This window comes from Neoarius graeffei, chromosome 1 (assembly GCF_027579695.1).
Source record: "Neoarius graeffei isolate fNeoGra1 chromosome 1, fNeoGra1.pri, whole genome shotgun sequence".
In the NCBI taxonomy this organism is placed as follows: domain Eukaryota; kingdom Metazoa; phylum Chordata; class Actinopteri; order Siluriformes; family Ariidae; genus Neoarius; species Neoarius graeffei.
In genome coordinates, this window is record NC_083569.1 from 71,737,631 (window position 1) to 71,749,057 (window position 11,427).

General features: G+C 39.8%; 1 protein-coding gene across 1 annotated transcript; it reads right to left on the minus strand.

The window, feature by feature from the left end:
• Nucleotides 1-2,181: 2,181 nt before the first annotated feature.
• Nucleotides 2,182-11,090, minus strand: bcl6b (BCL6B transcription repressor). The gene is made up of 12 exons (XM_060920106.1): nt 10,964-11,090; nt 10,367-10,438; nt 10,045-10,265; nt 9,342-9,575; nt 8,404-8,571; nt 8,093-8,270; nt 7,651-7,877; nt 7,357-7,439; nt 7,038-7,193; nt 6,704-6,834; nt 3,866-4,003; nt 2,182-3,685 (listed from the first exon to the last, which is right to left on the minus strand). The coding sequence occupies exons 3-12, from the start codon at nt 10,260-10,262 to the stop codon at nt 3,545-3,547; spliced, it is 1,674 nt and encodes a 557-aa protein (XP_060776089.1). The 5' UTR covers nt 10,263-10,265; nt 10,367-10,438; nt 10,964-11,090; the 3' UTR covers nt 2,182-3,544.
• Nucleotides 11,091-11,427: the final 337 nt, after the last annotated feature.

Sequence of the window (11,427 nt, forward strand, 5' to 3'; positions counted from 1 at the left end):
CATGACTATGTCTATCTTTCATCCAAAAGAAACAATTGAAGGAAATCTGCCCAGTTCTCTGGACTGAAGCTTAATGTACACTGTCCCTACAACTGTGGAATTTTTTTCTTATCTAAGGTCAGCAGCAGGCTGGGAATACATCATGACATGTACAATAATAACTGTAATTTGGCATATCATTAATGAATTCAGAAGACAGCAGGTAAACAGTAGAGTTTGATTGAGTTCACTGATTGAGTTCAGTGAAAAGCAGCACAGAGAAGTTGTGTAAATCTAGTTTTACATATCTATAAAATAAAGCACATTATTTTACCTTTAGGGGTACAATGGCTTCTCACTGGGGCAGTACCCTCTAGGGTAGTTATTTGTACTCTTTATGTACTGCTTGGGAACATATATGTACCTTTTTGGCCCTAAAAGGTGCACATAGTTACCTTGAGGTCCAATAATGAGCCCTAGGAGGTACATTAGTGTAGATTGTAGCTTGGGGGACAGAAATTGACTCCTACTGTACCCTTATCTCTGACAGTGTAGTGTTTCTTAAATGTGCTCACTAATTTTAAAGCCATCTTATTAAATTAATTTTAAATCTTACTTTGAAACCGTTGCATGATTTTAATTTAATAGTCATTGATTTATTTGTGGGCGGCACGGTGGTGTAGTGGTTAGCGCTGTCGCCTCACAGCAAGAAGGTCCTGGGTTCGAGCCCCGGAGCCGGCGAGGGCCTTTCTGTGTGGAGTTTGCATGTTCTCCCCGTGTCCGTGTGGGTTTCCTCCGGGTGCTCCGGTTTCCCCCAAAGACATGCAGGTTAGGTTAACTGGTGACTCTAAATTGACCGTAGGTGTGAATGTGAGTGTGAATGGTTGTCTGTGTCTATGTGTCAGCCCTGTGATGACCTGGCGACTTGTCCAGGGTGTACCCCGCCTTTCGCCCGTAGTCAGCTGGGATAGGCTCCAGCTTGCCTGCAACCCTGTAGAAGGATAAAGCGGCTAGAGATAATGAGATGAGATGAGATTTATTTGTTCATTACCTAAATTCATATTATATATTTCAATGTCCATCTGTTCTTCCTGGGCAAATCTTTCTCTGTTTCACTTTAATTATAATACTCAGATGAGCTTGATCACTGTTCCTCTACCTTTATTTTGTACAAGATTAATAAAATAATCCAATCCAAAGCTACAGTAATAAGACAATTTTACCTTGCACTTGTATTTCCTGAAGATTTAAACAAGAACTGCAATTCCTTGATAAAGCCCTGGGCCATAAGTATGTGTAAACAAAATTGTTTAGCATTTATTGGAGAACAAAAAGATATGGAGTGTGCCCCTCAGGAAGACAATGTATTGTACAGACGTGAGAGTTCAGTCAAGCTAATAGAATATATACTGGAAGAATGAAGAATGTGCAGATATACAATCGTTCTTGCTCTAGCACCACCCGCATAGAACCAAAACCCTCTAAATCCAAAGGAATTGTTCTGGATTAGTGGTGCACACATGAGCGAACCACAGGAAGGAAGGATGAGGAGGAGAAGCGTTTTTGGTTCATAGATAAAGAGCCATGACTTAAAACTTGACCTTGGCTAATGATAGTTTGCATAAAATGTGTTATCCTTGGATTCTTTGTTTCTACTGAAAAAATATACATTACTTAATTTGTTGAATAATGTTATTAATGGTGGCACGGTGGTGTAGTGGTTAGTGCTGTTGCCTCACAGCAAGAAGGTCCTGGGTTCGAGCCCCGGGGCCGGCGAGGGCCTTTCTGTGTGGAGTTTGCATGTTCTCCCCGTGTCCGCGTGGGTTTCCTCCGGGTGCTCCGGTTTCCCCCACAGTCCAAAGACATGCAGGTTAAGTTAACTGGTGACTCTAAATTGACCGTAGGTGTGAATGTGAGTGTGAATGGTTGTCTGTGTCTATGTGTCAGCCCTGTGATGACCTGGCGACTTGTCCAGGGTGTACCCCGCCTTTCGCCCGTAGTCAGCTGGGATAGGCTCCAGCTTGCCTGCGACCCTGTAGAAGGATAAAGCGGCTAGAGATAATGAATGAATGAAATGAATGAATGTTATTAATACCATTTCAGAGAATTCCTGCATGGAACATTTTGATTTTCATATACAAACACAATGATCACAGACACACACACAATGACCACAGACACTATGTTTCCAATTAAAAGAAATTAATTTAATTTTAATTTATATAAAATAGGTCTTGTCTTTGTCCAGCAAAAGAACTTTAGATTTGACAAAGTCAATAATATCTTCATCCATAGCATCAACCTTTACATTTTATTCTGTCTGGCTTATTTGAGTCCTTGGCCTGCTTGGACTCCTAGACTATCAACACCATCAACAAAACAGGTTTCCTTCAATCAAAATTATAGTTCCTACGAATATTTAGGATTCAAGACAGCATTTATAGTAGTGTTACTAAATAAATAGGCTCCAGGCCTTTTTAGATTAGTAGGGCATAGAATTGTTAGTGCATAAGTAACTAGAAAATAACATGTGTAGGCTGTCATTCTCACATACACTAAGTATGAGAACATGACGACCATTGACTTACTGAGATACAGCCAAGCACAAAATTGTTCTCTCACTCAAAAAGAAAAAGAAAACAAACTGGTCCATACCATACCAAATATGAATCCAAATATGGCTAACTCCCATAAGCATTGCTTTTTCTACTTGCACAGACGTTCTTCCACTTCACAGACAAAATGATACAATTTCACATTATATCAATCAGATTCTCGTTCTTTATCCTTCTCACACATACATATCATTTCATCACACTTTTCCTGTCCATCGCTTCACATTTCAGATCTCACCCATTTAAAAAAATATATATTAATTTCTTACTCAACTTTACTTGTACTTCTTTGTTATCCATCTAAACTCCTAACACACACTCCTCCACAAACCAATTACATTACTTTAGGAATTACCATCTACTGAACTGAAATATTTCTCGTAGTTATGTTACTCCAAGAGACAGCTGTAAATAACTTGCAGTTTACTGTGATTAACAGTAATATTAATTTAAAAATGACATTCTTTCCATTTTTGAGAGATGTATCAGAAACTAATATTTTTATCATTTTTGTTCTTTTTAAAATGTACTGTCCCTGTCTTTTGTCCACAAATAGTATATAAAAACCAAGCGAGAATGAGAACAAAGCCAGGCAAATAAATAATAAAGTAGAAAAGTATGATAATTAATAAATGTCAGCACGTCAAGTGCAGGAGAACAGCATTCCTGGAAGGCATTTGTGTGTTTTGATGTGCATATGCTTTCCAGGAATGCAACACTCCACCTCATTTTGTAAATCATAAAAGCCTAGGAGTAGTTTCCATGCCTTTCTCTTCATATGGAGCAATTTTGTAAGCCTTTGCCAATATCAGAAGTTACAGAATGCTAATCTGGGATTTTTCTGAGTATAATAAACCTAACTGGAATACTAGAATGATATTATATCAGACCTTGAAACTTGTCAGGACATTGTAAAATGGGTGACGATGGTATTAGATCCTTCAGGAGGCCTAAAGTATGGCTGGTCCAGTCTGGTATGGGTCGGCCAGGACTTTATAGCGGATCTTGGTGTTGGTAATAGCACCATGCTTCTGCCTCAGATGTAGCCTCAGCTGGCTCTTATGACGGAAACGCAGATCACACTTCTCACACTGGCACAGATGGAGGGAAGGAAACAATGGAGAAATAACGACAATAGATTTATTATGTTGTTATATTTTTCCCTCCTTGGTAACCTCATACAATACAGCTGATAAGTTTATAAATAGTGCAACACAGGAACATTTTACCGATCTTTTTGCTTGTGACTCTGAGTATTAGTTATTACTCACGCTGTATGGTTTCTCCCCTGTGTGAATGCGCAGATGGCTCTTCAGTGTTTGCAGATGACGGAAACGTGTTCCACAGGTGTGACAAGGATATGGTTTCTCCCCAGTGTGGATCAGAACATGGGCACGCAGGTGAGCCACCTACACACACACAGTAAGTGATCTGGTGTCATACATACCTAGTACAAGTTTCTAAAAGAATCTCTATAAATTTGTGCATGGGTTCTCTCTCATGTAATGTTTGTGTATATACATCATGGTAATTCATCATCTTCTCCAGCACTGTTGCCAGGTCAGGGTCCATGTGGACCCGATTGAGCCACGTCATATTAACTGGAGCATAGTTTTACATCGGATGCCCTTCCTGCCACAACCCTTCCATTTCTGGGCTTGGGAAAGAACCATTCACACCTATGGACAATTTAGAGTAGACCGTTAACCTAACCGCATGTCTTTGGACTGTGGGGGAAACCGGAACACCCGGAGGGAGAACATGCAAACTCCACACAGAAAGGCCCCCACTGGCCACTGGGCTTGAACCCAGAACCTTTTTGCTGTGAGTTGACAGTGGTAACCACCACACCACCATGTCCACCCTATGTACATCATGGTAACTGATGTCCAAAATGCTTTAAAAATGAATCAAAATATGTTCACAATTTTTAATAATGTTTTTATTTATATTTTTTATTTATGTAAGGCATTATTTGGGTATTTAAACCTCACAAGAATATTAGAAGATATTATACCAGGCCCTTGGAGTGGCACAGTGGTGTAGTAGCCTCACTATCACCTCACAGCAAGAAGGTTCTGGGTTCGAGCCCAGTGGCTGACAGGGGCCTTTTTGTGTGGAGTTTGCATGTTCTCCCTGTGTCTGCATGGGTTTCCTCCAGGTGCTCTGGTTTCCTCCCACAGTCCAAAGATGTGGATCAGGTCGATTGGCTACTTTAAATTGCTCTTAGGTGTGTATGCATACCTGCCACTAGATGAGGGTTTGGGTCCCTCTGGTGTGTTATAAACACCCAAGAGAATTCAGGGAAGCTAGTTGATAGCTTCCTGGATCACCGACCCTCAACTATGAGGATGGCGACAGACAGACAGACAGATACCAGGCCCTAAAATTTACCAGGGTAGAATAGGACATTGTGAATATGTCCATCATATATGTACACTATGGTGATTAACTTCCATGATACTACATCACAAATAGTGCACTGACCTGCCCGCTGTAGCACACTTACTTCAATCAAAGCATGGCAATTAAGTAACACCAGTACCAGTAATAAATTTGACCATATATGCATATGTTTATAACTGTTTTTGTGATACTGGGAAGTGATAAAATTACAGATTAACCCTTTGATGCAAAACATGGGTCAAAAGTGACCCGGCTGAGTTTTTATCTTCTATATCTTTGCAATAAATTAATTCCATCATTCAGTATTCAAGGTATTCCTCAATTAACTTGTTTTTGATCATCATACATCCTTATTTTATTTTTTCCCTTCTTACTTTTTGAATAAAAACCCTTTTTGTATCACTACCCTTCTAATGCACAACATGGGTCAAAAACAACCTGCATTCATTTTCCAGGTTATTTCATGTATGGCTGAGTGTTTCTATGATATACTTTTGAAATAAATTCATTTTGTCATTTACTTTTCCAAATATGCAGTAAATATCTTGTTTTTGTTTAGCACAAATCTCATCTCATCATCTCTAGCCGCTTTATCCTTCTACAGGGTCGCAGGCAAGCTGGAGCCTATCCCAGCTGACTACGGGCGAAAGGCGGGGTACACCCTGGACAAGTCGCCAGGTCATCACAGGGCTGACACATAGACACAGACAACCATTCACACCTACGGTCAATTTAGAGTCACCAGTTAACCTAACCTGCATGTCTTTGGACTGTGGAGGAAACCGGAGCACCCGGAGGAAACCCACGCAGACACGGGGAGAACATGCAAACTCCACACAGAAAGGCCCTCGCCGGCCCCGGGGCTCGAACCCAGGACCTTCTTGCTGTGAGGCGACAGCGCTAACCACTACACCACCGTGCCGCCTTAGCACAAATCATCATTTTTATTTTTCCTTCCTTAAGTTATGAACAATCACAGCTTTTGTAATTCTACATCAAGTTTACACACATGGGTCAGAAACAACCCGCATGCATTTACTACAGCGTTTGGTGGGAACTGTGAATTGTGCTTGTGTCAGGCATTTCACAGCACAGCGCCCTTTGCCCATCTAATACGTGTAAGTAATGTTTTTCAATTGTTCTAACATTACCTTAGAAAAAAATTGATTATGTTTAGGTTACCTTGAGAGTGAGTAGATTACTTGTCAGAAAGTTACAAGTAATTACTATTAGCTACCGAGCTGTTGACATTCTACTTTAGTTAGCTAATTTTATTGTAGTTGGCTTAGCTAACTACATAGTTAATAAATAAATAACTGGCTCCATTCACTGCTAAAGTAATTACTTGAAACAAATTATTATTATAGTATTAAGACATTTAATTTTAAATCACACTTGGATGACTCATGTGTAGTAATATAAAAAGTATTTTTGTTCATAAAGTAGGAAAGAAAAAAATTAAATTAATGATTTGTGGTAATTAAAAACAAGATATTTAAAGAATACTTGGAATATTCAATCATAAAATAAATTGATTTCAAAAGATAGAGCAAAGAAAAACTCAGTCAGCATGAAATAACCTGGAAAATGAATGCGGGTCATTTTTGACCCATGTTGTGCATTAGAAGGGGTGTGCATATGTTTTGCATCAAAGGGTTAAGCTTATTTAAACTACACTGTAGCACATGAGTCTTGTTCATTACCTGGACAAATCGAGCACCACAGGTATCACAGCGATACGGCTTCTCTCCTGAATGAATGCGGGAGTGAGTCTTCAAATTGGCTGGACGATTAAACTGTGCCCCACACACATGACAGCGGTATGGCTTTTCTCCTATAGAAACACAGATCACAGGCAGAACAGCTGAAGTTAATTGAAATACTTTAGAGTTTGTATGTGAAAATGTGACAATTATCTTCTGTAAGTCACTCTGGATAAGGGCATTTGCTAAATGCCATAAATGTAAATGTACAAGTAAATGTCACTTTATAATACTCTATGTCACACTGAGCTTGTCTGAGAAGTAGCCACCTTACCTGAGCAGGTAGGCTTTGTGCTCCCTTGAGTTCCCGAATAACAAATCACTGGGGAGTGAGTCTCAAGCTTGACTGGAAGCTTCTCAAAAGGATGGGTATTCTGTTTGGCGCCATCTAACACAGGGTGGCATGGGCGCTGATACAGAGAGCAGAGGTCTAGGGACAGAGATAGATCCCAGACATTGTTATTTTTAAACATTTTATATGAACACAATGAACTATACATAATTAACACATCCATGACAAAATCTTTTTTTAGCTTCAGCTGAGTAAGCATTATTTTTTTATTAGAAATAAAGACTGTGCTAAACGCTGTTACCCTGGGCAACAGCTGTTGGCGGTCCCGTGTAAGTGTCTGCTGTGTGTGGTGAGAGTCCATGGTAGGCTGTGAAGGGTGTTTGTCTGAAAAAAAAAATTGATTTGTCAAAATAGTTTTTTGCTCTTTTGCATCTTACTATTACCATTTTATGAGCACCAACGTATAAGCTGGCATTTAGTTTTCAGTTAGCAAATATTCTATGTGTGACTCTGACATTACAACTATAAAAGATGATTATAATATGTATAAATATGAAGAGATGTGTTACGAATTCCATCACTTAATTGAACTTACATATCATTTAGGCCATGTCCAGCTGTTGACCATGCCTCATTGGACAGTTTGGGTGTTACATCTGGCTTATCACTAGAGGAGGAGGAGGAGTGGTCAAAAGTGTGCTGCTCCTCCCCTGGACCTTCTTCTTTAATGGGCGTAGCACAGAGAGGATTGAGGACAATATATTTATATTTCTTCCAGTTACAAGCCTTAGGGTCAGGATTAGGTCTGGATTCAGAACGTGGCTGTAAAGAAATATCACACACACACACACACACACACACACACACACACACATTAATATTCCATAGCAAATGCGATGCCTTGACCTTCCTATAGCATCAGTACACAAAAACATTTAGCCCTTTTACTTTTTGAATATAAAATTATCTAACTACATAAGCTAAGCACACTTAAATACATGGCCACATATAAACACTCAGAGACAGTGTCAACATACCTTTAGCTTAGGGGAAAGACTACAACCACTGGACTCAGCTGGTGAGTTAGGTTGACCTCTGGACTGACAGGGACTGCCTGGAGATGGAGTGTTTGGAGATAAGGCTGGTGATTCAGAGCTGGGAGCAGGACTTTGGCATATCATTGGCTCTAATGAAGCTGAGCTCTCTCCAGGAACCCTACATAGGACCCAACAGTATAATATAATATAGCAAATGTGAAATTCAAATACAGGATGTTATTATTGGTTGCTCATATAGTTCAACCATTTCACTTGCTATTTAACCCTTTCTTCCCTTCCCCCTCTCTCACCTGGCTCGGGCAGGGTGGGGTTCCTCCATGTCCACTGCAGGTCTGGAAGGGGAGGAGGAGAAAGAGGGATGGGCTGGAGGTGATCTGCCACCAGGGATAACTGTGAAACTAACATGGGTGTTTCTGGATGCCAGGTCCACCAGAGGAGGGCTTACACAGACTTTTTCACTGCAAGGGACAGAATGGTTCAGCTTTCCACAGTCTACAGCAAACACACCATAACTTAAACATTAGAATACCACTGTGTCATCTATGCATTCCAGTGTTATGCATCACTAAATGCATACATATAGTACCAGTCAAAAGTTTGGGCACACCTTCTAATTCAATGGTTTTACTTGTTTTTTTTTATGAATTAAAAGACACTTCATTTCTTAAAGTATTGATGGATGTTGTTTCGCTTTAGTTGAGCAGTTCTTGATCTAAAATGGATTACTACAGTTGTGGAATAGGGCTATTTACTGTATTTTTATTATTTACTATTTGATCCCAAATGCATTAAGAAGCCAAGAAATTGCACTAATTAACTTTTGATGAGGCACGCCTGTTAATTGAAAAGCATTCCAGGTGACGACCTTATGAAGCTGGTTAAGATAATGCCAATAGTGTGTAAAGCGTCATCAAGGTAAACAGTGGATACTTTGAAGAATCTAAAATATGAAACATAATTTTGTCTTTTAAACACTTTTTGTTTACTACATAATTCCATATCTGTTCCATATGTTATTTCATAGTTTTGATGTCTTCAGTATTGTTCTACAATGTAGAAAATAGTCAAAATACAGAAAAAACGATGAATAAGTAGGTGTGTCCAAACTTTTGACTGGTACTGTATGTGCTGCAAGCCTCACCATTATTAAGGACAATTTTACCAAAAAAAACAAACAAAAAAAATTGTATGCTGTTTTGAACAGCTGTAAGGTAGCTCCAAGTTTCACCTCTTCTGTAAAAAAGCTCGGCAGGTGTCAGCAACATGCTCCATCTGTAGGTAGGTGGCAGCGGCGAGTACACCAGGCGCAGTGCCAGGACTGAGGGGAAGGCGGGAGGTGTACATGAAGTCCAGCAGCAATGCCACACTGCCCACATCAAGCCCCTCCGGGAGAGACAGGGAAACCCCTCGTTCTCCCACAGCACCGGTCTTGTGGCGGGAGAACAAGGAATAGAAGAAGCCACTGAGAGGAAAGAGATACAAGGCAGTAACAGAGAGACAGACAGACAGACAGAGTCATCATAAGGTCATAGGAAAGAAAGACACAAAATGCAATTGACCACCTCAAAGTTTGAAGACAAAAAGCATGAAGGAAATCAGTGGAGATAAACAAGCCTGGATTTCAGGATTTGGACATTCAAATATATCAAATAAAGTAAAAAGAAAAAAAAGACTTAAAATATAAGAAACATACATTCAGAAAGTAGTCTATACAGATTTCCTTAAAAAATAAACTTGGGGTGAAAATGATGAGGGAAACATATACAGATATAAATGGCCTCAGGAGAGTAAAGAATGACATAACCATCTTCAAACAATAAGGCGTTTTTCTGAAAACAGGATCAACAGAGGGAGGAAAGTGGGAAAGGGAAGAAAGATGGGAGGGAGGATGAGAGAAAGCACACGTGTCCTGGTGATGCCTGCAAACTGACCTGCATGCTATGAGAACTGCACAGTGGGCGTGCAGCCGGGCACTGCCCACCAGAAGTGTGGCATCAGTCAGAATGTTGCGATGCCGTAGCTCGTTTAAATTGAGCAGAACATCATTGGAGTGGCGTGTGAACTCCTTCACATATCCCTGCACCTCCACCACCAAGTCACATGTGGTGGAGCCTTGATAATCCTCCTTAGCCAGCTGCATTTTGCTCATTGTCTATTACAGGAAGATAAGTATATAATCTCAATTTACAACACACTACTTATTCAGTTTTGCACATTTTCAGAGAATGAATAAAGTTATCTTGACTTTCTTACCCTGTATTAGAAATGTCGAGAAGAGAAAGTTCTAGATGGATCTGTTTGGGGAGACCAGCTCCCTACTCGTACCTACCAACAGAGAGACAATTAATCGAATCTCAAATCAGTGCATTCTCTAATTCCCTAATAACTTAATTTGGAATGCTTTAATTTAAAAAAGTACAAATGTTATCTGTTCTATATAATGAATGTGAAATTGATGCTAAAGTGATCACTGCCTATTTCAGCAAGTCACTCATTAAAAGCTTAGAAAGTCCCATAGTTTTCACAGAAAAAAAAACAAATTGCAAAGCATATCATGAAATAAACCAATACTGAAAAGTTATGCAGGATTCAATACAACCAGACAGTCATGCATTCATTCTGAAAGCACCAATCAATGACTCTCCACACCTGAAGGGCCCTTAAAACATTTCACTGCAGCTTCATGTAAAAGCACTAAATTATCCATTAACCTTAAAAAATAAAAGGTGTACATCTCGTAACATTCTTTATAAGGTGTATTCAGGATTCAAAAGATACTCATGGAACTACACAAATCCAAGATATTAAAAATGAAGAAATATATTTAAAATATATTAATAGTAAACTCACCCCGACCAGCAGGGACGAGAACACACACCACCGTGTCTTTGTAACCCCTCTCTACCACTGCCAATTCACACACACAGACTTCTGTGCTCTCTTCTCAGATGTTTATTACAACTGGCTGGGGCAAATGGAAGGAGGAGATCCTTTATAATGTAAGGCAGGAAGTTCCATGTGGCTGGGCTGTTCATTTCCTGTGTTGGTAGAAGACATTCTATTTACACTGACCTGGGAACAGCTTCTCAAACCTTTCATGCTGACTGTAAACCATGACAATAGATTCACTAAAACTGGCCTCAAATCAGGGCAAAAACATAATACCTTTCTGGATCTTTGTTTCCCTTTCCCCAGGCAGCCCACGCATGCATTGGAAGAGCCACAGGAAAAGAAATCAGACCCCAATGTGTGTCAGGTATTTATAGTTGTTTATTTGAACCTTTTCTGTTTTACCTGCCTCCAATGTAAAGTGA

Excerpts from the sequence above, each read along its gene's own strand:
- bcl6b (XM_060920106.1), bottom strand. The coding sequence starts at position 10,262 with ATGAGCAAAATGCAGCTGGCTAAGGAGGATTATCAAGGCTCCACCACA. Across the intron at positions 7,878-8,092 it reads GTCTTTCCCCTAAGCTAAAG|CCACGTTCTGAATCCAGACC; the intron begins GTATGTTGACAC and ends ATTTCTTTACAG. Across the intron at positions 4,004-6,703 it reads GTGGTGCTCGATTTGTCCAG|GTGGCTCACCTGCGTGCCCA; the intron begins GTAATGAACAAG and ends GTGTGTGTGTAG.